Source organism: Pimephales promelas, chromosome 9 (genome assembly GCF_988280905.1).
Source record: "Pimephales promelas chromosome 9, fPimPro1.hap1.1, whole genome shotgun sequence".
NCBI classification, from domain to species: domain Eukaryota; kingdom Metazoa; phylum Chordata; class Actinopteri; order Cypriniformes; family Leuciscidae; genus Pimephales; species Pimephales promelas.
The window spans coordinates 16,461,045-16,487,259 of record NC_142777.1 but is presented as its reverse complement, the minus strand read 5'-3'; the positions used below and the strand labels follow the sequence as shown (position 1 = coordinate 16,487,259).

The following is a 26,215-nucleotide window of genomic DNA, read 5'->3' as shown; positions in this document are numbered from 1 at the left end:
AGGTGCCAAACTGAACAGAGACAATAGAGCGACAGCACCCCCTGCAGATATACTAGATTTTTAGATCTATTGTCATATAAATACTTAAAATATTTATATAAAAAATATTTAAATTCCCTTTTATACTTAAAGGGACCGACAGACAGATTGAAAAAAAAAGAAAAAAAAAGAAATACTGAGCTTATTTTTGTGCCACACATATCATTACAAGCAAACAAAAATAAAAATGCGTTAAATTTTTAGAATATGAAATATTTGCCATAAGCTAGTGTTATTTCACCAGTATTCCAACGATTAGTGGGATAATCAGTTGCATCGGTCTTTATATTATATTTATTTATACTTTATATTTGAAGAGTTCAGATGCAAAAGCCTCTAAGTGCCATTTGAAATTTTCTTCTAGAATGATCATTTTTATCAAGCTTGTATATTTAAGTTCAGTGATTTCACTTAAATTGCAATGATAATTACCTATTAAATGTTATTTAAGTAAAATTACTGAACTTAAATGTACAAGTTTGATAAAAATCATCATTAAAGAAGAAAATTTCAAATGGCACTTAGAGGCTTTTGCATCTGAACTCTTCATTTATATACAGCTATATTAATATTTTGAATTCGTTTTTATTTTCATATTTCTAGTTTTCGTTAAAAAATCATTTTCATTTTGACATGTTTTAATATTTCTATTTAGATTTATTTTTAGTAATTTTAGCACTTATGTTTTCAGTTAGTTGCCAAGGCAACATTTAAAAAAAATCTTTATTAGTATAAGTTTTCAAAATATGTTTTATTTTATTTGTAATTAAAGAATAATAATCCAGTAACAACACTGCCATAAACTATAGCTAACTCTGTGTGTGCGCCAAACGACTGAAAACAATCTAAATCTAAAAATAGGGGGAAACAAGAGCCCTCAACAAAATATTATCAACACACAATGCTAAATGAAATAAAAAACAAACAAAAAAACAGTTACACTATTTTAAGGTGTCATTGTTACAGTGTAATTACAGTGTAAATACTGCGCAATATGAATTAACATACAATTTAATTAGGGTTAAGGTTTGGTGTATGGGTATTTGTGTGTAATTATGCATAATGCACTGTTATTATTATAGTAAGTACAAGTAAGTGAAAATTAAAATAACAAAAATAATAATTTATCTAATTATTGATATCATCAAAATAAAACCGTAAACTATCAGTAGTTTCCGAAAGTGCTAAATCTGACCTAGATAAGGACGGAAGCCTACATGCAGTTCATCGGGGGTTTTCTGGGCACAGCATGATTAATCAATCATCTGTTGTGGTTTTTGTGGCATCTTCAGAGGACGTGTAAAAAAAAAATGAAAAAAGTTTAATAAACATTTGGATCACTGTATCCTGTCTGATGCACTGTCTCTGCTTAATGTAAAATAAAAGAAGGTCAAAGGGATGTGGGAAACGGATCTTCCAGAAACCCACACATGTATGACAGCATTAATCTGAGACAATCACTGCTTGTGTTGCATTAATCCAATCTCTTGCTGCAACACTGGACATAATTACTTCCTAATTTAAGACAAATTACTAAGAAAAGGTGCCTCCGACACTCTGAAGTAAGAGTGATTTTTTTTTTTAGGCTTAAAACACTGTATTGTTATGTCAAAAGTTATGCAAGATGACTCCAGCTTGTCTTTAGGTATAATATTAGTAATCAAGTCTTCTTTTGAATTCTACTTTGGAACGGAAGTCAACATTCTCTGAAATCTATTAATGATCATGAAGGGGTGTGTGTGTGTGTGTGTGTGTGTGTGTGTGTGTGACGTGTAATCGACTCCATCGCGGAGATTACCTCAGCATCACATCCTCTACACACTATAAGTAGACTGACTGATCAGTGTAGAAGTTATGAAGACCTGCATCTCAGCATCTAGACACCTCAATAGAAACCAACATGGACCCAAGCATGAGGACTTTCTTGCTCTTGGCATTGACGCTTGTGGCCGTTAATGGATCAAAACCCAACGTGGAGAAAGTTCTCTTAAGGGAAATTATAGAGAGCGTGGAAAAGATCCTAAAGAACAGTTCAGCGAAGGTAAGAATCGAAGTCCATCGTTTAGGTCTTGTTGCGATTTCGAAAAGTCTAACAACGTTCAATCTTTCTTCTGTAGATTAACCAATTTGTGGAAGACATATTTCCAAGCAGAAGCTGCTCAGTGAGTTGAATTTTATATCAAACTACAGTATTTAAGAACTGATGATCATGATGGTAAAAATATTCAAAATGACTTTTTTGGTTACATAGAAGGAAAACCTTTGCCAAGCAGAAATGGTCCTGAAGAACACACATCTAAACCAGACCAAGCTACACAGGAACCTGCTTGCCTATGCCAAACACACCGGGGTAGGTCACCGCCCAATATTCATTCATTGAATAAGATGAAAAACAACAGATCATATTTATAACCCATACCATTCTGTGTCTATATTATTGAAGTAGCATTCTGCTTAAACCAATGCTATTCGCTGATAGTATTAGCGTGATCTTTCCATTGAACAAAAGTATCAGTAACAAAAAAGCCAATAAATGTAGTTATAATTGAAAAAAATAAGTTATGAGGTATTGTCAAGTTCATATAACTTAATTTGTCCAATTATGCCCTTTATTACTTAATAATTTTAAGGCAAAAGGTTTCCTTACTTTTTTTAAGTTAAAAAAAAAAATTTGCTGATAATTTACTCACCCCCATGTCATCCAAGATGTCCATGTCTTTCTTTCTTCAGTCGAAAAGAAATTAAGGTTTTTGATGAAAACATTTCAGGATTTTTCTCCATATAATGGACTTCAATGGGAACCAAACGGTTGAAGGTCCAAAAGACAGTTTCAGTGCAAACTGTTCAAAGGGCTTTAAACCATTTCAGACGATAAATAAGGGTCTTATCTAGTGAAACGATCGCTCATTTAAAAAATAAATAACAAAGTTTAAGTTTTATAAGCTCAAATGCTCGCCTTGCTCTGTACTGTGATGCACGTTCGTGACTCTCCTGTTGGAAACTCATTTATCAAAATCAACGAATCTTTTCCCGAGTCAACTCGTTCATTTTGTTTATTGAATGAACCAAATGACACAAAAAAAGATTCATTTTGATGAATGAGTTTGAACAGGAGAGTCACGAACGCGCATCACAGAACAGAGCAAGGTGACCATTTGAGCATGGGGGTGAGTAAATTATCAGCAAAAGTTTTTGAACTACTCCTTTAAGTCAACTGATCACTTTTTACAGTGCCAAGTAAAAGGTTCACTGTAATCTAATATAACTGAATCTGTTTGTTTTTCTCCACAGCACCATAACTGTAGCGTTCACGCTTCAGTCACACATCCGATGAAGGAATTTCTCACAAAAATCAAAAAATGCTGCCAATTTCAACTTAATAACGCACACGTGAACATAAGACATTAGACTTCTTATTCTATATTTTTGTATTTGCTCATATTTATGTCATATTTATTGTATTTATGAATAAACATATATGATTAATTTTTAATTTTGGAATTTGAAATGATTATTTTAAAAACAAAGCCACAATTTTACCTTGTAAAATAATTTAATAATTTAAGGACGAGTACACGAACAAAAAAACAAAACTGTAAATGTAAACATTTTTACAGAATCCATTAGACTAATGGTTGTACTACAGTGCACAGTGAAAATACATTGCAATTAGAGTAAGCTGAGCTAATGGCAAGGGAAGATGGCATGCACATTCTCACTATAAAAAATTAAGTAGCATAGCTTGTGTAGATGGAGCTAAAGCAATTGCACGCTGCCAATTTTATAAAACATTAAGATGAGATTGGTCTCTCAATAGCATATTACCTGTCGGCAAGAGCATCTCTTGTGACAGACCAATAAGCTGCTCAACACATGCCAGCACAGCCATCAGTGTCAAGCCGAATATACAGTAACAGTGTTTATGTGTAAAGGTGAAATGTGCCGTCTGGAGCGCTATCATAATGGACGTTTTACCGCAAACTCTCCTCACCTAAACCCAGCTTTGGAGCAGCTCTGGAGTTTCACACATGATTTCTTTTCATCTACACTTAAGTCAAAGTGCCTTTACGTCACAAGAATTGGTATTCCCTAAGACATATACTGGACTGGCCTTGAAAATGTACAAAATATAGTGGTCTTCATCAGACAACAAGCTCACTGCAGCAGGGATTCAATCACCGCCTCTGGTTTGGAGGAGCGTTTCCTAAAAAAAAAAAAAAAAATTAGTACTTTCATTCATCAAAGTTGCATTCAATTCAAAAGCAACAATGAAGACTTTAACATTGATACAAAAAATAATAATATTTCAAATACATGCTGTTCTTTTGAACTTTCTGATCATCAATGAATCCTGAAACAAAAAACATCACGAAAAATATTTCAAAATGCCATTAATGTTTCAAGAAAAATATTAAGCATCACAACCGGTTTCAACATTGATATTAATAAGTAATGACAGCTGAAAATTCAGCTTTGCCAAAACAGGAATCAATTGCATTTGAAAATTGTTATTTTAAATTGTAATAATATTTCACATTATTACTCATTTTTTTTAGCAGCCTTGGGGAGCGTAAAATACTTTTTTCAAAAACATTAAAATGAATTATTATAAAATTTGACTGGTAGCGTATTAACTTAAAATAACGAAATGTATAAATATTACTGTTTTTATCGTCTATTTTTCTGTCTGTGGTATCACTTTACAATACGGTTTCATTAACAAACTAACAGTGAACTCCTACAGCATTTATTAATTAATATAAACAAAGGTTAATAAATGCTCTAAAAATATGTTGTAGTTCATGTAAGTTACAGCATTAACTAATGTTAATGTAAAGTATATAAAGCTGTGGATTTACTATTTATTAATGACTGTTTATGATCAAATAAATGCAGCCTTGAGCATAATAGACTTCTTTCAAAAACAAACAAATTCAGGCTCCAAGCGCTTGAAAAGTAATGTACAAAACGTGAGACTCAAATCACAGCAAACACTATTGTTAAAGCTTACATTGCTTTGGATAATTTCATTTAAAAACAGTTTAAAAAAAGTTTTTGAATCACTTTTCCATAAAAAATATCATTCTGGACAGAATAATGAGATATACTTTATCCTTATAGTGCCAATTTCAACAATGAATGTACTAATCAATAACACAGACTCGCAATATGATCAATAAGTTATGACAACATACATTTTTATATTGCTTTAACTCATCAGATGCAACAAAATCTGTAAGTTTAATTACTTAAAGTCAGTTTAATTACTAAAAAAATCGTTGATTGTCCTTAAAACATTATAAAAAGTTGATTGTCCTTAAACATTTCATTTTTTTTTTTTTTATTATAGTGCTGTACCTTTAAACAACATCTAAAGTCATACAGCAAATTAATGCACTCAGGGTCATTCCATACTTTTTCAGATCTCATTCCAAACAATTTAACAAAAATGGTCCAGCATTATTTTTGGTAAACAGTAGTTATCTGTAAACACCTTTACATGGTTGAATAATGAGAACCAAACCACCAAACAGCAAAGTGATTTAGATGACTGTTCACTTCTTTATCTGTTTCTGTGTTGAGTGGCTCACACACATTCATTTAGAGACTCGCTTATGGTAAAGATTTTCACAAATCAAAAAAAAAAAAAAAAACACTAAAATTTTATCTTAAAAACTTGTAGCGCAGGGTATTGACAAATTTCACAGTTTGACTTTGGTTCTCAAGAACGTGATTCAATTCAATTGCAATTTTGATTAAATTCCATTGGATATTGATTAATTGAGGCATGTATCAGGTACAGAACAGCAAATTTTCAAGAAAAAAAACCCATCTCATCTAATTCTGTATACTGTTCAGGGAAACCTATTTGGTACATTGGAAAACCATTACAATCTATAATATTATTGTAAAGTTATTAGCCAGTCAGCTTTTTCACTGGCCACAATTTTGGCCCATTTAGATATTTTTTCATATTCATATTCATATTATATATAATTTGGCAGCATGCATATTAGGCTGCTGTCACTTTAAGACCTGACACATAGATCCATTATACTGTTACACGTGTTTTCTTTCTCAACTGTTTATGTTCACTAAAAGACATAACTATACATGAATACTCACCCAGACTGTTTTTTTCTGCATTCTTTTGTTTGTATTTGACTGTTTAATCGCAACAAGCAGAGAAGAAGTACTCAATTTAGTACTGAGACGCGACTTTATGTGTGCGCACTTTGAGGGGAAATCAGGGGGAAAGAGAAAAATGATGTGCAAAACATGGAAATACCATGTTGAAATTCTTCCACAACAAATAAAAATAGTGAGTGGTGTGTCAACTCGCTTTCAGAGGAAACATGAGAGAGCAAGAAAGCACAGCTGGTTTTCTGCCCTACAAAGCAAAAAGGCAGTAACTACGCAGAGTGCAGAACTGAGAAAAATGACTTTTGCTAGGGCTTTTTGCAGTTACTGTACAAACGACTACCATTTTTCTCTAAAACGACACGCATTTAAGATATGTTTTGTCACATAACAAAGGATGTCTTGAATGTCATGAAAATTGTAATAATTAATGCTTTACCAAAACTGCAGTTACTGCCTTTTTGCTTTGTAGGGCAGTATTGTGTATCTATTTTGCATAAAATTAGCATTGGAAGTGCTTCAGATATTTCAGGATCTGTATTGAAAAATCTATATTGTCTTTTTAAAAGAGTGCAAATGTAAAATGTAAATTATATATAAAATTTAACCAGCCAAAGTGGCTAGTAGTCGGGTTGACATGTGTTAATGTCAAGACCTGGTTACAATAACTTTTTAATTGCATTATTATGTTTTTACTTGTTTTTTTGAAATCTAAAAATTTAAATAGTGGCTGTCATAAAATGTATTCAAGCATACATTAAATATTGAACATGTTAAGTAAAAATACAATAAATATGCAATATAGTGTGTATATTTAGCAAAATGCTCCACTCTAGAGTTCATTTTTGTAGCTGCCGAACACGTTTGTGGTTATTGAATGGCTTTTCTGAGGGCTAATCATACGTGGCATTTTGATTACAACAGGGGTCCCCATTCCCATTCCAGGAAATCTATCTACCTGAAGAGTTCAGATCCAACACACCTAATCAAGCTCCAGTCTAAAGATCTTAATTAGCTGGTTCAGTTGTGTTTGACCAGGATTGAAGCTGAACTTTGCAGATCTCCAGCAACGGGATTGGGCACCCCTGGTCTTTTTGATTGAGTGATTACACTAGACATGAAAGGGATTTCAGTAAGATGTACTTTATCTTTTAACATTTCTTCTAAGGTGCTTAGAAGTGCTACAGCGATCGGTCACGCAAAAAAACTGTATTTATTGTTTGAATTTATAATAAAATGTACAGAATTTGAAAGCTGAGACTTTGTTTCATATCAAAAGGTACAAAACTCAAAGCTATTTGCGATTTATTGGACGGGAGGGGCTACAAAGTTTTGTTTATTAATCAACTGCCAAACCGAATAGACAAAAAGATTGATTCTTGGGATTTAAGGATTGATATTGGTTCATAAAAATTAGAATAGATTAAAATCGAGAAATCCTGTGTGATAATCCTACATTTATTTTTTAGAAATATTTAATTTATATTTTAGAAAACTCTGGTCTGGAAACACAAATATGTTGATGATTTTTTTTTTTTTTCCATACTTTTTCAGACCTGGAAATGACAAATCAAATTCCATACTTTAACAAAGTGTGTATGAACCTTGTATGCACTAAAATGAAGGATCATTTAATTGTATACTGTGACTGTGCCTCTGTTGTGCAAAGGTGTGGATCACAAAGTAAGAAAAAAAGGAAACACCTCACCTACGACTAGTTTTCGGCCTGGACTTTCCGCTCTTTGATGTCCGAGGCCTTTCTAGTTTCATTAGGGACTGTCTCATGCTCTCCTCGGTGTACGCCAGATAAACATGGGAGAGGTCTACTTCAAATGGCTGAGTCACGAAAGAGGACAGAGGACAAAAATTAAACATGAAAAGGGAAGAGCATGCATCACGTACGCCACTGGAAAACATTCGATCTGAACCGACACTTACATCTTTTTCTTTCTTGTCTGACACAGGTGTCTGTTTTCTCATGTTGTTGCCTGTATAGGCCACGCATTTCTAAAAAATAGCAAATAGATCAGTTGTATTACACCTTTTCATTGCTCCCAAACATCACGCCAGATTGGAGAATCGTAGAATGAAATATGTAAAAAAAAAAAACTCACCAGCTGCCACTCTCCAATGTCCTCATTCCAGTGCACATAGTTCTCAATCATCTCCTGTACAACAAGACAACAAACAAAATGTTGTTTGCACATTTTTATAGTTGGGAACCTGTAACGCAGAGATAAAATTAAGCTAAGCTCAGATACTCTGGATATTCTTTTGGGGACTTTTAAAAGTCATGAGAATATCACATTTACATTTATTTATTTAGCTGACACTTTTATCCAAAGCGACTTACAATTGCTATATATGTCAGAGGTCACACATCTAGAGCAACTAGGGGTTAAGTGTCTTGCTCAGGGACACATTGATGTCTCACAGTGGATTCAAACCCGGGTATCTCACACCAAAGGCATGTGTCTTATCCACTGTGCCATCACCTTTTAGAGACGGTAAATGCGTAGTTTAAAAAAAAAAAGCTCATTATTTCACTGAACTGCATTTGACTTATTCAGTTCTTAAAGGGATTGTACAGCCAAAATGAAAAATTCGGTCATTTACTCTCCCTCATGTCATTCCAAACCCGATTTTTTTTTTTGTTGTTTTTGGAGAAAAGACAACATATTTGAGCATTCTTCAAAATATCTTCTTCTGTCCTTTTCTCAAAATGTCAAATTTTTGTGTTTCACAGAAAAAGGAAAACTCTTTCTTTCTTTGAAACGACATGAGGGCGAGTAAATGATGACACAATGGTAATTTTTGGGTGTACTTTTTTTCTGTGCATTGTATTTGCCAGCTCAGTTTTGACATTTTTGCCTTAGTAGTGCAAGAGTAGCAGTTCACACTTTATATTATCAGCAAAAATATCAGACTAATCCTGTTAACGGTGGAAAATGCAAAAAAAAAAAAAGAGAAAGATTTGTTAATTTATGCATGTGCTACAGCCTGAAGCTCTGTTTTAGTGCAGGAGAAAAAATAATAATGGCAACTTTTACAAATATTGAAAACTCTAGTAGTACTGTATAAAATTATATACTAATTACTGCAGTGGTTTTATATATATATAGACCATTTCACAAGATGTAAACAACACTGGTCCAGAAACACTTCCTGTTTCAGTTTGTAACTGTTGTCTTTATTTTACATGTAAAGAAAACATCTTAAAGATGTTTGTTTAACTTTTTGATTCAGTTTTAAATGTTCTGTTGGTTGTATTTTATCCCAGCTTTTATGTAGTGTTAAAAAACTGAAACAGGAAGTGCTTCTGGACCAGTGTTGTTTACATCTTGTGAAATGGTCTATAATAAGTACTGAACAAATGTCTTGGGCATGTTAGTATTTTTAAAAAAAGATGACACAAAGTAATAAAAAACTATTTTTTAAAGCATCCAGACTTTTTTTTACAGTACTCGAGCTTTGCAGGGAGGTTTCTTATGTGTATATATGTAGATGCTTTAGATGTATTGTACATTCTAAGTTAATGTTAACTAATGTAGTTAACAAATGAGACCTTATTATAAAGTGTTACCGAAAAAAAATATACAATGTGTCCCTGGGGTTCTTTACAAAACAAAGGTTTTTTTTTTTTAAATGGTTGGAGCAGATATTGTGGGAAGAGCAGTTAATAAGTGTTCAGCATAGATTTCTAATATTAATACATCATGCCAGCTTTTTACAGTTTCACTGTTATTCTAAAATATGTTAACAATAAAGAATGAGTAGCTGTGTCCAAACTTTTGACTGGTAGTGCATGTGCACCAGCACCTGATATTCCTGAGGAATAAAATTATCAATGATGAGCATCTGCAGACGCAGCTCTCGGCTCAGCTGCCGGATGTTTTCCAGCAGGCCTTCGATCTCCCTGTGATGCTCTTGCTGCAGATCCGCCATCTGAAACAGAAGAGACGGAGAAGTTCAATATCATGTCAACTATGCTATTTGAAAGCACAAGAAATGTACCGCACCTCAGATTTTGCTGCCATCAACATGGTCCACACTTTCTTCAGTTTCTTGGTCTTGCCTTGAGCCTCTTCTTGTAAACTGGTGTATTTCTCCTCAATGTCCAAGCGCTCTTGCTGTTTTAGAGACATTTGCAACCATGATCCACTGTGAGATAAAACTATACAAGAATATTGGTCAAGAATGATTATGCTAAAGTCTTATCATCATCTTTACCTCCTTTTCTTCCAGTTCTCTTCGGAGCTGCTCAGCCCTCTTCCTCCTCTCCTCCAGTTCATTGTTGGATTCTTCCAGAAGCTTCTCTTGCTCCTCGGCCTTAGCCAGTAAATCAACCCCACCAACAATAACCCTCTTTTCCAGAGCGGACAGCTTCTCAAGTAATAAGTGATGTTCCTGTCTGAGATACAGAAAATAACACAAAGCATGACACCATTATACCGTACTCATACATAAATTAAATTAATATCTATGTCAGTGTTTCTCAAACGGTGGGTCGCAAGACCAGTGGAGTGTGTAGTCAAAGAAACATCAACAACAGCAACTGTAAATGTGTTTTTTTGTTTGTTTTTTTATGCAAGACTTTTATTTTTTTTAAATAAATGTGAAAGCTATTGACTCTTCTGTCAAACGCAGTTTTAAAAGTGTGCATTTACCCTAACAGAAAATACCCCATTATTTTCACTTTGTGTTTCTATATTTTTGATGACTATGGTGGCTCAAACCAACTTACAAATTGTATTGTATGCAGGACCAGGGAAAGACAATCCAGCACTCTGGGCAAAACAGGAATATGCCACCCCATTTTCATAAAATTTTTACGAAAAAAAGTCTATTTATCACATATTGACCCTTACTGTTGACTTAAGACAGTAATTAATACAGTTGACTCATCATTTAAAAGAGAACCTTTCTTGCTTTGGCTGCTGCAAACTCTTCAATTATATTAAAGTAATCCAATTTGCAACCGATTGGTGCATTTTGATTGATGAATCCAAACGTAGCGTTTACAATGTATTAAACTTAACATGAAAAAGTTAAACTGGGTTGATGTGCGGAATAGATTTTTTGACATGCGCACACAGCACAAAATAGACAGAGTTTCCAGCTTTTTGCATAATAATAACTTTTCTCCTACACAGCTTAATGACTAAAGCCTTGTTCACACTACATGATTTTAAAACGTCGGGCGGAGATGCTGTCCGCTGTGCAGTTCACACTACATGACTTGCTCTCAGTGAAATCAGGAGTGTTCAAGTTGTTTAGCTGTTCACACCACACAACACAACGTGATTGATCCACAACAGGAGGTAACTTACTACACGAGTTGACAACGCACTATATAGAGATATAACCATGATCGGGTGATAAGAGCAAAACATTTTTGACTCTAATGAGAGCTGTTTCAGTACTATGGTACGGTCTGAATCATGAAAATAATCAAATAAATAACGAGTTGACAACAACTCTGTCACCCAATGATTCTATCTTGTCTACAAACCACGTTTTGTCATAAAAAACCATGAAAAACCAGCAATAAAACGAATCAGAAATGATGCGAAACAGCACGTGCGAAGAGAACACATGTGAATATGGACGTCAGACATAAACACTGTTGCTGCACACTGCGCAACGATCTGCTTTGAGGAAAAAAATGCAAAATAAATATAAAAAATAAGATTTCCCTGGTGTCCTCAACCCATGCGTTGCTTTGATTGGCTGTACTCATGACATCACTGAGTTTGAGTCGCGCGACGGCTCTTGATATCCTGCAGGCTAGATATTTTTCTGGGCTCTGCGACGCGTCTGCGAGGCATCTGCGAGCGTTTTCGCTGCGTTGTTGGCTCTTTCATACTAGCAGATTGCCAGGCGTTCATCGTCCGCTAATCCCCCGCGATTTGCACGCGATAACACCCTGACCTGTCGGCGAGCTCAATGATTTCCAAATCGGGCATAAATTGGGCATAAAATCCTGTAGTGTGAACTTGGCTTAAGGGAAAATGGGGGTTCCACAACCAAATGAGTTAATAACCACTGATCTATATTAGACTGCGCCGAAATTTGTGCTGGTAGGTTTAGAGATCACCGTTTCACTGGACAGATCCAAGATGCCAACATCCATTCAATGACTTGTTACACAGTATATCATCTTACTGGGCTTTGAGAAGGTCCTTCTCTCTCTTCTCCAGCTCTGCACGTGCTTTGTTCCTCTCTTCCTCCTCCATGTCCAGTTTGGCCTCCAGCGCCTTCCTTTCCTCTTCTATCTTCGCCTGCATCTCCACCATCTTGTCAGGAGATACCTTCTTTCTTCCTGAGCATGACACATTCAGAAAAGATAAAAAACCTCAGCAGAAACACTTAGCACAAGAAATAACATCACATCAGATCAACATCACATCAGAGCAACACAACCATTTTGTAGCAGCTATATTACCCAGCTTAATTTCATCCCAGTTTCATTGTAAACTGACTAACACTGCTCACACGAATTTCATTTCATGACTATTTGCATAGTAAACTTATTGCTAGTTCAGGCATTTTTCACATGAGGTGTTCAATGGTTAGTGATTAACTGCTGTCATGGGTGAATCTCAGGGAAAAACAAGTGTTTAGGTCTTATTTTAACCCAAAACCAAAAAGAATAAATAAATTATATTTTATATTAAGAAAATGGAACCTGTATTAGTATTTCTAATAAGTTCATGACAGGATTTGAGACATTCACTGGAGGCTGCAATAAATGTCAACACATGTTTCTCATCCTCAATGATAAAGTCCCCCTGGAGTCAATAATTGTATCCCTTAGAACACATCTTTGATAATCAAGATGACATTTTTTTTTTCTGTGAAAATGTCCTCATGGCTTAAAATAGCTTGAATTTGACTCTGCACCCTTGATTAATTAAGTAGTACAAATGGAGCCATGAATATCCGAATTATGCGTAATTACCCTAGGCTCGAGATAACAACACATGACGTTCTATTTGGAACTGTTCAAAAATATTAAAACAATTAAGGGCATTTTCCATCTGTTTCCAATGAGCTAAATGCACAATGGGCATTTTTTAGACATTTTTTTAATTACATTTATCTTATCTAAATGCTGCTTTGTGACCTAAAATGTTAAAATGGTGTTATTTTGTTGTTAAGAGTTTACGCAACACAATGAAGCTTGATTTAAATCATTAACGACAGGCAAACACATGGCTGCTGTCACTTTTAGAGTTAGTGCACGGATCCATGACTGTTTTCATTACCTGAATTTTGACACAATTTAGTGTTTTTTCCCCCGTGTTTTTAAGAAACATAATCTGCGATAAATAACTTATTTTCGAGCGGTTTGTGAGGCGGTATGTGTGCACGCAGAGAAAACCATCTCTCAGAGAGCGCGCGACTGAATAGTTTAAAATCGCTTGAATGTTTAAACTGATAAGTTATAAATAGGGCTTTGGCGTTGTGACATCATTACTTGGCATGGCCGCCATGTTGATTGACTCCTTTACTGCTACTTGGACTACTGCGCACTGTTTATAGACGTACACCTTTCTTAGTCGTGTGTCTTAATTTGATTAATTTGGCATTACTATTTTACACCACAAGCAAGGTACTGTACCGATACTAAAATGTGACATCACTGATTGGTCAGACAGAATCGTCACTACCATTGTATTTGCGAGACATCAAACCCGCTAGATTTAAATAGCCAGTTACACTGCTATAGCAAGTGTTTTAAAACTACTTGCTTGACTTGCTTGAAGGAAAAAAAAGAAAGAAAACTTCCAAAAAAGAAATGGCTGAAGTGCTGACGTTCCTCTCGTGCCGAGGAGGCGCGGATAAACTATAACGGTCAGAATATATAATCCCCCCACTTTGAAGCTGTACTATGCAGTGGAAAAGCAAATCGAACTAAAGCGAACCGAGCCGTGCCGAGCCGTAGCACGCAAAGGAAAAGCAAAGCGAGCCAAACCGTGCTGAACTGTACCGCAGTGGAAAAGCGCCATTTGTTGGAAATTTTATATGGATCCAAACCATTAGTCCCGATTTTTGGTCCACATACCGGTCCCTAGCTTCCCTATTTAACTTTTCTTGGTAAATTCCATATCCTTGTAGGGATTTGAAAACTTTTTTCTTTATTTTCTTTCTCCCGACTTTGCTTCTTCTCCTCGTTCGACTTGGTGCATTTTTACATTCGCAAGGCCATCAAAATGGCCGTCACGTCCCAGAATGCAACGAGGCACCCAAGCCCTATTTACGTTACGAAGCACTACTGGCCCGATTGTGCAAGTGACAATTCCGTCATGTCCTGACTCCTCAACGCGAGAGTGTAGTATCGCCGCCTGCAGCACTTGGCTTGTGCAACCCATTTTAAAGTCCCCATGAATTCAAAATTGACCATACTTACTTTGTTTGCCAAAATTGATCATTTTGTGGTGTACAATTAATCCATGCAAGTCAATCCACAGCCACACAATAAAAAAATTTGGCTTCGTAATCTTTAACGAAAATCTGGAAATTCCCCTCCCCTCTACATTGGAGGACCTTCCCTGATGACGTAGGTTTGACGGTTTGGGTGTCTGCTTAACATCCGTAACCACGCCCCTCCAACTGACAGTAGACAGGCTGCTTGTGTGTTTAAGTTCAAGTTCAAGTTCAAGATCTTTATTTGTCCCCGAGGGACGATTAGTTTTGCAACAGTAACCAAATAAATTAACATGCATTACACGACAACATCAACAACAGTTAAAAATTAAAAAGTTAAAAACATTTAACATTTAAATACAAGTATTGTCAATGTGCAGACAGACATTACCTATTCTTTACAGAGTTAAGCAGAGAGATCGCAGAGGGAACAAAGGAGAATTTAAATCTATTAGTTTTGGCTGGTGGCTGGCTAAAGCGAGAACCAGAAGGCAGCAACTTAAATTCTACGTACAAGGGATGAGAACTATCAGACATGATAGATTCAGCCTTTTTAAGTACATGTCTATTGTATAGTTCAGATAGTTTTGTCTGCTGAATCCCAATGATTTTACTGCTAACTTTATGCACAATTTCTAAAGTGTTTTTCCGCTTTAAACTAAGAGAAGCGTACCAGCAAATACATGAAAAAGTAAAAATAGATTCGATAAAAAATTTATAAAACAGTGTCATTAGGGATCTGTCCACTTGGAACTTAGCCAGCTTTCTCAAACAAAAAAGACGTTGCTGACTTTTCTTACTCAACATTTCTGTGTTCTGTTCAAAGGTCAACTTGTTGTCAATGATAACTCCCAAATACTTGTACGACTCAACAATTTCAACCTCTTTACCATCAATAAAGGTATTTTCAGGAGTCGGCTGATGACGTCTAAAATCAATTATCATTTCCTTAGTCTTTGAGACATTTAATGTTGTGTGTTTCCGAGCATTGATAGCGCGTCAAAGGGGAGATGGCGAGGAGGTGCATTTTTGGTTGTGTGGCACTCATGGGTTAGTGAGTTACACACAGGTTACTATCATAACGGTTAAGGTTGCAGCAGTAATAGCAAATAAAAATAATTTTATAATTCTAATTAGTGTTTCTAGACCCAATCAAGTGCTAGTTGAAAAAAAAATCCACACCTACTATTTTGCCTCATTTAGTATTCCGTTTCTCTCGGAAATACGTCACAACACTGGAGAAAATTCGTTTGCAACTTCCGGTTCATGGGGACTTTAAGAGACAAGATGCATGCGTCATACGTCATTGCGTCGCTATATCATTGATATCGCGATACGACACTTTTTTTATCATGTAAAAATGTATAGTGGACGGTATAAAATGGCACAGCACTACAATGACTACATTACCAAAAAGCTAATAATGTGTTGGCAGTAGAAAAAGGGGCATTTTCAAACCACATTGGTACATTTACACGACACCGACGTACTAAAAATTAAAAAAAGATTTTCCTTTGCGTTTTTTCCGCATACAGACAACGTCGTTGTCAAAACCATCCCAGTTCACACGGATCCGTGAAAATGACTAAAACGCTGTATTATACATGCCAGGCCAGTAGATGACAATGTCACTTTGTAAAGACACTACATACTTATAGACTGAACACATAATCCGCATGACATCACAGTTTTCACAAATGTATTTTTGTTTACACGGAGATGGAAAAAAAAACTGCACTTTTGATACCCGTTTTAAAAAGATTGCGTTTTCAGGCTCCCACAACACTATTCTCATGTAAAAGAATGGCTAATACACTTTTTTTTTTTTCAATTTTTAGTTAAAAATGGTGGCATGTAAACAGTCTTTGGTTCACTGCAGTTTTAAGGAGAAACTACTCAGTAATGACAAATGGTATTGCCAGGGGCGGACTTAACCATTAGGCAAAGGTCGGCAATTGCCTTGGGCCCCGAGCTATCTAGGGGCCCCCAAAATGCGCCATTAAATTATGCTTAAGTTGTTTTTTTTTTCTTTTCGCAAATTATAAACTTTAAAAATAAAGTTTACCATGCATTTCTATTGGAATCCAGAGGAAGCTTATGCAGCCACTGTCTTCTTCAACAACCAGGCACTGCACAATATTTTGTATTGATCAGTAGCTCGATCCGGTTTGTCATCACAAGGTAGGCCTATGTTATTTAGCTATGCGTGTAATGCGCGAATCGGTGGGCGGGGCTAAACTCGCCGTGTTGAAGTAGGCGTTGATCTTCTTCTGCTGGGGTGGTGTTTTATCCTCTTTGACGTCATAGTTCCCCACTTTAAAAACGAGTCGTTTGCTGGGGCTGGTGTCAATAAAAGCTTTTATTGGACTAAAAAGGACGTTTTCAGTTCTGAAACTTACAGGAAATTCTTATAATATGATGACCTCTTAGATGTCAAAAGCTCAAGGAAAATTTGATTTCTCAGTTCATCACCCCTTTAAAAGCGCCATATAAATGAAGGTGACTTGACTTTATGAAACCCACGCACATTGTGCAATAAGAGAAAACACACAAGCACATATCATATCATATCATCATCTAACTGTCTTTTAAAGCAGAATCAAGTCTGCAATTGTGTTGGAGTGAAATGACACAGCAGTGACCTAGCATTAGGCTGATGCAGAAAAACTGAGGTGCACCAGAAAGGAAGACGATAAGCATGAAGTAATCAGATGTGAGTTTCAATGAGAAAGGTGAACCATTTATAGAGTTCCTGTCGGTAGAAGTATAGTGTCCTATATTCAGCTTCTGCTGTGTCACTGGGTCTGCTGCTCCCTACTGATTCAATTTATTTACACATCTGTTTAATGGCACCTAAAATAAAGGCTTGACTTGGTGAATAATAATTCATGTCATTTATTAAATGTTATTAGAAGCTGGCTAGATTTTATGATTAGCAGCCACATTGGAGTTGAGCATTCAAGATTAATTTAAGTTCTTTAAATTTAATTTATATTGTGTTAAACGCACATCTGGGGCTTTGAATACAGTTATGTGCACTACTGTTCACAAGTTTGGAAAGAAATTATTACTTTCATTCAGCAATAACACACTGTGATAGTACCGGTGTTGCTTCTCCATCCCTCAAAATTGTGTTCTTGTTGTTCTTTATATCTTGTACGATATAATTGTTCATGTGGGGTTTTCCGGTTTTTGACATGTTGTTAGAATAGTGTTACTAACCTCTAGGTATGTGTACACCCTGGAGGTGGGGAAAAGCTCATTTTAACTAATTTAAGAAATATCAGTTGTGCAAATGACTTGCGTATTTATTGATTGTGTTTAAACTCATTGTCTTAACAACCATTGAGGGAACTTGCTGGCAGGGGGAACAGAGAGTGGTTTGTGGCTTAATGCAAAGGTTGTTAATTCTGCTTGAGCAAGAAAAACTTCAGTCTCCAACAGTTAGTGAGAGAAGTGGGTGCTAGTATTAGTACCTCAACAGTGCTAGTTTAGACAGTTTTTTGTAACCTTTGTTTTTATTTTAGTTCTTATCCACTGTTGTATGGACCTTTTGCACTTCCTCGCCGTTAAAGTATTAAACTTCTTTTGGCACGACCTTTAAATGGACGCCTGGAGTAATTCTCCTTGTGACGGCTCGGGTCTCTATCACACATTAAATTGATCAAAAGTGACAGTTAAAGGGATAGTTCACTTTGAAATTAATTTTTGATATGTTTTAGCTACCTCAAGGGCATCCAAGATGTAGGTGTCTTTGTTTCCATAGTATTTTCAATTTTGACATTTTTCAGTCAAACCGTTGTTGTCTATCAGTCATACACTGGAGGCTAAGGGGGTCCACCAAAAAGCATGCACAGAGAAGTCAAAATTAAACATGATTTAATGACTCGTAAATGTAAGTACACATTGATGGCCTAAGACACAAAACGAGCGGTTTGTGTGAGAAAACGAACATCATTTATATCGTTTTACCTCTTGTAATCTTTGATCATGCTCTTTGAGGTGAACCGATTGAGGACACCCTTCACCTCCAGTGTATGACTGACAGACAACAACGGTTTGACCAAAAAATGTCAAAATTGAAAATACTATGGAAACAAAGACACCTACATCTTGGATGCCTTTGAGGTAAGCTAAAACATATGAAAAATTAATTTCAAAGCGAACTATCCCTTTAAGACATTTATAATGTAACGGAAGATTTGTATTTCATTGCAGACATTGCGTCCTGAAAAAATGTGTCATGGTTTCCACAAAAATTTGAAGCAGCACAACTGTTTTCAACATTGATAATAATAAGAAATGTTTATTGAGCAGTGAATTAGCATAGTGTGTATTTGGGAAAAGTGATTAGGGGGGCACAAAAGGTGGAAATAACTCGCGTTTTCCATGTGCTGGTCCATCCATCAGTCCTCAAAATGCCACTAGGCGAGCTAAAATGCTCTTTCGATGATTCTCAAATTATGCTGGAGAACATGGACACCGGGTTTACCCTGTGCAGCTTGAATGCTGTTGTCATTAAAGCTACACTATGTGATTTTTACCCCCATCTAGAGGTGAAAAGGTATATGACCATCCAGTGAATATTAGTTTCTGTTCCTCTCAATTCTGATTTCGTTTTAACTCCTACGGTGGCCAGTGCAGTCCAAAATTAACATGGCTTCCAGTTCGACCTCGTCCATGATTGTTAACTCAAACATAAACGCGAAATGCAAGCTTGAATTAACGAGTATGTCCCTCTTTGGCTAATGTACTTTCAAGAAGGAGGGGCAACATGGAGAACCCCTTACCCGTATGTATTTTCAATGGCATATCATACACTCACGAGAATACTTTATTACTTGAACAAAGTAAATATACATTAATGAGCACATGTATTTTTGAAAGAACTAAGTGTTTTTAGCTAAGAATAAACTAAAAGAGTTACACAGTGTAGCTTTAAAGCAGACCAAATACTATCCCGAAATTCATGTTTATTTTTCAAACCAGCTTTTCACTCAAATTGAGGCTGATGATATTATCGAATTATAAAAAAAATTGCATTCATCTGCATTTTTATTAGTGGTCCCAGACTGTTGGGCTGTATGTGGGCACAGTCAGAGTGTAGAGTCATTACCAGGCATTAACAGTTTGCGCTCATGACGCACAATGAAACTACATCTACTTGATCTGATGGTGTAGACAAGCACACCAAAGCCACATTGTCTATTCTTTTCACTGATATGTTGTGATATCCAGAAATTTCAACCAAGATGACGTCAGGGTATGTGCAGTGCATCAGAAGGTTCATAGACATAAATTCCCCAAGTTTATATAAATAAGCAGCTTGAATGAAAGTTTAACCTCTTTATGTTTTCAAATAAAGCAACATTATCTAATGAGGTCAAAGACAAAAATAACAGAACGACCGTGACATGTCATCAGCAGAATATGAAGATGATTTTGTAAGGCAATACTTGTGGTTAAAAAAAAAAGTCAAAACCACAGACTGCATCATCTTTCTAAGAGACCTCTCTGACTAACGTTGTCCAGTCATGAAGTGGAAAAGAAAAAGGGGAAATTCATACCTCTTCGTTTCCTGCGTCTCTCACCACCCTCACCAACTTCATCTTCACCTTCATCCATGTCATCTGATCCACTGCCGTCAGAGCCAGAGATCTCCTCACCTGAACAGTAGTAGCACAGCAATTATCAGCACTGAACATGTGTATATATAACAATACTCTGGCTCTGTAACAAACCCTAACTCAAATTCTCAAATTCTAAAGCAAAATAATGTTTTATTATGAAAATGTATAATATTTTTTAATATTTAATAATATTTTATATAAATTTAGTGAAAACAGTACAGAAAAACATACACAAAGTGTTTTCTTTTTGCAAGAAATTAACAACAAGGATGCATTAAATTGATCAAAAGTGACAGTAAAGACATGTCACAAAAAATGTCTGAGCAGTACAACTTTTTATAATATTGATAATAATATTGAGCAGGATTGGCATATTATATATGGGGTAATGATGCTGAAAATGAAATCACAGGAATAAATTACATTTTTAAATACATTCAAATAGAACAGGTTATGTTATTTCACAATATTACTGTTAAATATAACTTCACCAACATTACCAGCCTTTAACTAATCTACATGCTAACACTATTAGAATCAACTGTGGGTGTTAATTGGGAGTTACATGTGACCGTTAGAAGGTAGTTCCCAATGAAAACAACCTTGTACCCAACGAAGGTTTAGACCACAGGAAATGAGTTACATCCTGAAGACCAACCCTGACATAAAAAAAAGAAAATGACATAGATGAAACCGATGTGTGGTACCTTCTTCCAGTTTTTTCTTGAGCTCTTCAATTTCCTTCTGAAATTGGCGCAACAGCGCATCCTTGGGGTCCTCATTAATTCTGGCCTTATTCTTAATATTTTTGGCACGGTTAGCATAGCGGAGAGTACTGATGGTCTCATCGTAGTTGTAATCTGCTGGGCCGATGTTTGCACACTGCAATGTAACAGATCATCAAAACTATCAGCAATAGTTTGACTGAAATCGCATTCATTTCTACAGAGTTTTAATCATAACTAGTAGAAAAAGCTCATAACTGTGTGCACATCGACTATCGTACCATCATGGTTTTAGAGTTTCCTCCGAGGGAGTCCTGTAACAGTCGGGTGAGTTTTGAGTTCCTGTAGGGCACGTGGGTGCTTTTCCCATCCACTAGTGCAGAGATAACATTTCCCAGGGTGGACAGGGACAGGTTGATTTTTGTGGCTTCTTTAAGACGTTGACCTGTGGCACCTGTTTTTCCTTGTCTTTCAGATCCCTGAGCAATAAAACAATTCAGTCACGGAAAGGAAACCAAAACACTAAAAGTTCACCCACATGATGAGGGTCGCTTACCGCAAGGTCGACCAGGTGAAGCTTGCCCATGCGCACATGTTGATTTCCATCTACACCTTTCTCACTGCACTCAATAGTTATGGTGAAGATGGCATGAGAGCGAGAACTGTGCTCGTTCATATTAGTCGCGCCTACAGAACCTGGACAAAGACAAACAACACGGACTTTGGCTATCTTTGGACTTCCTGTCTAGAAAGCATCCGAACCCAATGCCAAGTAAAGTTGACCCTCGCTCTAATATTCTCCGTTTGGTCAACACATTTTTTTATATTACTATTATAATCAGTTGGGGAAAGTTACTTTTAAAAGTAATGCGTTACAATTAGGGCTGTCAGTTAAACGCGTTATTAACGGCATTAACGCAAACCCATTTTAACGGCGGCAATTTTTTTATCGCGCGATTAACGGTCTTTTTGGCCTAGCAAACTTTGCCGGTTTTTTTTCACATGCTTTTGCAACAGGACGTGCTCTGTGCTATGAAACCTATTCATTTCAATGGCTTGCGCCGCGCAATGACGTTAAGTTGCTTCACCAACCAAAGCGCAAGCAGATCTAGCTAGACCGGAAACAAAACAACAGGCACGTTGGGCAACAACAGGACATACTTGTTTGGGCTTGCGAGCCGGCCAAATAGTTGGTTAACGATACGTTTTGAGTGTATGACGCCGAAATGGATGCCACTAAAATTCTGAATGGAAATTTTACTTTTAAAAGTTGCCAAATGGTTCAATTGACAAGACCAAAGTGATCGGTGTGTTTTGTCATTGTGAACTGAGGTATCATCATCGCAGCACGTCCAGTCAAATACCGCTTATTTATTTAACATTTAATAACTGCAGGTTTCCATAATATTCTGAGTTTGTATATTCTAAATTGTTTTTCAGACTGCAGAATTCATTAAAAGTTGCATTTTCGGTTGGATTTAGAGAAACCACTTTTTGGTTTCTTTGGGTTTTTTTGGAGAAATCACTTTCACATTTGTTGGTTTGAGCTATTTCAATTACTTTTATTTGATTTGTTCATTGTAAACAGCTGAAAGTCTGTAAATTTTTCTAATAAACCTGATTTGAAATGGGAGTTGAATAATTTCGATTACAACTGTACGTAATCTGATTACGTAACTCACATTGCTTGTAATGCGTTACCCCCCAACACTGATTATAATCACTCATTAAAATTTATTTTAGATTTTTGCAACCAATAAATTAATAAAGCAGTCATCCATGCTCATAGAAAAACATACCCATATTTAAGATCTATTGTAAAGACCTATTCAACTCTAAATATTGCTTTGCATTCCGAAAACAACTAGTATGTTTAATTTATTCAGTAAAATAATAATATACTCACGGTTTTTGTGTCCAAGGGTCATAATCCGGTCCATATCGTCAGCATTGTTTACCACATATCCAGAAAGATCCTTGATATAAACTCCTACATCAGGTCTCTCCTTGACCTGTATTATAATATGGCATTCATCATTTGCATATGTGGCCTTCACAATTCTGCATTTAAGTTGCACAACAAATTGCCTCAATTCAATTATAGCTGTAGTTACAGTAAGTTGTTATGAAGTTTTGAAAACATCATCAAATGAAATCCAATATAGACAAATATTAAATTAAACAAACCCAAAGAGTGGGCAATTAACAAATTAGTTTGAATTATCAACTTCTGTTTGACGCGTGTAAATTCAGTGGAAATTGGTGCCGTTTTCTATTGAATTCTGTGGGGGCGGATTTCATGCGGATGTATGCATTAGTCGAGTGCCTCATGGCCTATATTTAGAGTGTTGGATTAATGGCACACCTAGTAAGTGCAATGCTGGGGGGCCCCCAGAAACAGGAGTGAGAAACTCAAGCTCTCAACTATCAGATATGCGGAAATATGTTGCGTTTCTCACCTCCAGCCTCTGCATCTGGTCCTTTCCCAACAGGTCTCGTACCTCCTCATTGTAAATTTCCAAATAGGAAACTCTTACGAGAAACCTGTGGTCAGATTACACATGTCAGCAGAGTTCATCTTATGGTCACATCTCTGATAACGTTGAGAAGATGGATCATAATTAAGAAATCATGAGAATTCATTAATTCAACACATTACCACAAAAACAATCCCCATCTCACCTGGTGTCTCCTTCTGCTTTTGCAATGTGGCCAAATACATGAGCAAATGAATTTGGAATGATGCCTCTGAGTTCAGGCACGGCCCTGACCCCCTCCATGGTGAACGTTTTCCCTGTGCCTGTCTGTCCGTATGCAAATATGGTCCCTGAAAAAAACAAATGAATCATCATTTCAAATGAATCATTTGCAAAAACAGCCAAATAGATAAAAACTTGGCAATCTACGCAATAAATATTGATATTGTCTTTTACTTACCGTTGTAACCCTCTAATACGGAGTCAATGATGGGACGAGCTGTTAAATTATACACATCCAGCTGTTTGCTATCTTGTCCGAACACGGTGTCGAAGGTGAACGTCTTCGGGGGCTCACTAGTTATATCAAGTTTGTTCACAGTAATGGTTCCTCGGATCTCGTCCACAGTGACGGCCTGCTTGTGTGCCATCATCTTCTCCTTCTCGTTGAGGGGTCGACATCTCACCACCACCTTCACGTTATCACTGACCTCCATCTTCTCTGGTTTATCCAGCTTATTACTCTGTACAAATACAAACCAGTTAAAAAAACATTAGGGCGGGACTGTTTGTCAGCAATTGGAGTCGGCCATAAATATGTGAAAATTCATCATAGAAATATTTTTAAAGAATTTTGATTGTAATCGATTTTGTGAAATCTAAACGATAAATAAAATGAACAGACAATTTATAGGTGCGTTCACAACTTGTTGGAATTATCGCAAATACGAGATTCCGACTTGTAAAAAGTGAGAATGTGTTCGTAGAACTCTTAATTTCAATTTATAAACTCTGAATTTGTACCATGTGACCACTGTACTACCTGACTACAGCAGATTCATTTTAACAACTCACAGGTTGCCATCTCGTAATTACGGTAATTAAGACATGGTGTGAACTAGCATATTTCCACTGCATGGTACGGTATGGTTCGGCTCGGTACGGCACGCTTTGGTGCATTTCCACTGCATGGTACGGTACGGTTGGGCTCGGTACAGCTCACTTGTGGCGCTTTTTCACTGCATGGTATGGTACGGTATGGCTCGCTTTGGCTCGCTTTAAATGGTACCTGGTCTGTTGAGGTTCCAACTTCCAAGCGTACCGTACCGGTACTAAATGTGACGTGAAACACTGCAGATCACTGATTGGTCAGACAGAATCGTCAGTACCATATTTGGTTCTGATGATGGTACGTCAGAACCATCGTCAATACAACAGTCATTGTATTTGCGACCATTAGACATCGACATGAGAAACCAAACCCGCTAGATTTAAATAGCGAGTAACAGCCACCGCTGTTATCGAACAGTCTATAATCCCACCCACTTTAAAGCAGTACTAACTGCAGTGGAAAAGCAACCGTGCTAAAATGAACCAAGCCGAGTCGTACCGCGTGCCGTGCCAAGCCGAACCGTACCAGCAGTGGAAAAGCGCCAATAGTTGTGGCATCATTTCTAACCATTTCATTCTTAAAAAGGTTTACAAACAGAATCAGTTAAGAATAAGTTTAAGAAATTTGCTGCAGGGATAATGTTAAAACCCAGAAGATTAATTCGCCACTGGTTCCCTCAAGACATTTCCTATGGGGTTTTATAAAGGGGTTTTTCAATTCATGCACAAAATAAGGTCTAGTAAACATAACTTGACGATATAACTTTCTATATTTCTAGATACTATACATGTGACCTCATTACATCAGTATTACTTTAAACAGTATTATATACTGTTTACATAATTGTTTTATTAGAGTTTATTTACTAAAGTCACAAAGAAAAGAGCCCATAAATAAAGAAAGACAAAATTAAGGTATCTTGGCGTGAGCTATGGGTTATCTTGTAATCTTAACCTTTATTGTATTGTAACGTTAAAGGTCAACGGTTGCTGATGTCTCTGATAGGTGGGGTCAACGCTGTTGCTAAGCAGCGGATATGATCGGCCTGTGTCGAGCTAACGGCTAAATTAATCGACAACAAAAAGGAAAAATCATTTTTGCACGCAGAACATCCCTAGTTATCTGTTATAAGCGGTTTTTAAAATAATGTCTCATGAATCCAAACGTGAATCTGACTAGTTGAGAGATTTTAACATTGTAAAACCCCTTCAATTTGCTATGATGCTAACTAGCTGGCAGCTAGTTTGTGCACAAAACCACTCTAGTCATTAAAAATGACAAAATCATCACACAAGAATTAAATGCATCATAGAAGAGAACGATAACGGCGCGTGCATGCTAGAAAATTCAGTCAAATAACAGTCTGTGAATATTTGCATTAGATTCTGGTTGCAAAGCGAAGGAATGATGGGAAGGTGGGGCATAACAACACACATTATTATGCACAGCGATAAATAAATATAGAAGCTTGCAATCTTACCGGCATTTTAAGATGCGGATATATGGTTCTTTATTAAGACCTCAATAAAAGCGTTTTCTGAGGAATGACATTCGATGAGCTCATTCGGGTGGATGTAGTGTTTTTCCAGTGCCGCCGATCCCAAACTCAGCCTGCCCAGTGCTGCGGTTACTGGACATGCGCAATGAATGCGCGCTCCTGAC

General features: G+C 36.4%; 2 protein-coding genes across 2 annotated transcripts; one reads left to right on the top strand and one right to left on the bottom strand.

Annotated features, from left to right (window-relative positions):
* Positions 1 to 1,851: 1,851 nt before the first annotated feature.
* il4 (interleukin 4) lies at positions 1,852 to 3,532 on the top strand. The gene is made up of 4 exons (XM_039649181.2): positions 1,852 to 2,080; positions 2,157 to 2,201; positions 2,291 to 2,389; positions 3,331 to 3,532. The coding sequence occupies exons 1-4, from the start codon at positions 1,940 to 1,942 to the stop codon at positions 3,445 to 3,447; spliced, it is 402 nt and encodes a 133-aa protein (XP_039505115.2). The 5' UTR covers positions 1,852 to 1,939; the 3' UTR covers positions 3,448 to 3,532.
* Positions 3,533 to 3,573: 41 nt separating this feature from the next.
* kif3a (kinesin family member 3A) lies at positions 3,574 to 26,174 on the bottom strand. Its single transcript, XM_039648992.2, has 17 exons — positions 26,034 to 26,174; positions 23,903 to 24,185; positions 23,648 to 23,792; positions 23,425 to 23,509; positions 22,872 to 22,977; positions 21,522 to 21,661; positions 21,247 to 21,444; positions 20,948 to 21,122; positions 20,178 to 20,276; positions 12,346 to 12,502; positions 10,411 to 10,591; positions 10,200 to 10,310; positions 10,000 to 10,125; positions 8,295 to 8,348; positions 8,119 to 8,187; positions 7,889 to 8,016; positions 3,574 to 4,243 (listed from the first exon to the last, which is right to left on the bottom strand). The coding sequence occupies exons 1-17, from the start codon at positions 26,037 to 26,039 to the stop codon at positions 4,195 to 4,197; spliced, it is 2,112 nt and encodes a 703-aa protein (XP_039504926.2). The 5' UTR covers positions 26,040 to 26,174; the 3' UTR covers positions 3,574 to 4,194.
* Between the last annotated feature and the right edge of the window lie 41 nt (positions 26,175 to 26,215).

Excerpts from the sequence above, each read along its gene's own strand:
- il4 (XM_039649181.2), top strand. The coding sequence starts at position 1,940 with ATGGACCCAAGCATGAGGACTTTCTTGCTCTTGGCATTGACGCTTGTG. Across the intron at positions 2,202-2,290 it reads TTCCAAGCAGAAGCTGCTCA|AAGGAAAACCTTTGCCAAGC; the intron begins GTGAGTTGAATT and ends TTGGTTACATAG. Across the intron at positions 2,390-3,330 it reads CCTATGCCAAACACACCGGG|CACCATAACTGTAGCGTTCA; the intron begins GTAGGTCACCGC and ends TTTTCTCCACAG.
- kif3a (XM_039648992.2), bottom strand. Across the intron at positions 20,277-20,947 it reads CAAGAAAAAACTGGAAGAAG|GTGAGGAGATCTCTGGCTCT; the intron begins GTACCACACATC and ends ACTACTGTTCAG. Across the intron at positions 10,592-12,345 it reads AAGGACCTTCTCAAAGCCCA|ACAGGAACATCACTTATTAC; the intron begins GTAAGATGATAT and ends TCTGTATCTCAG.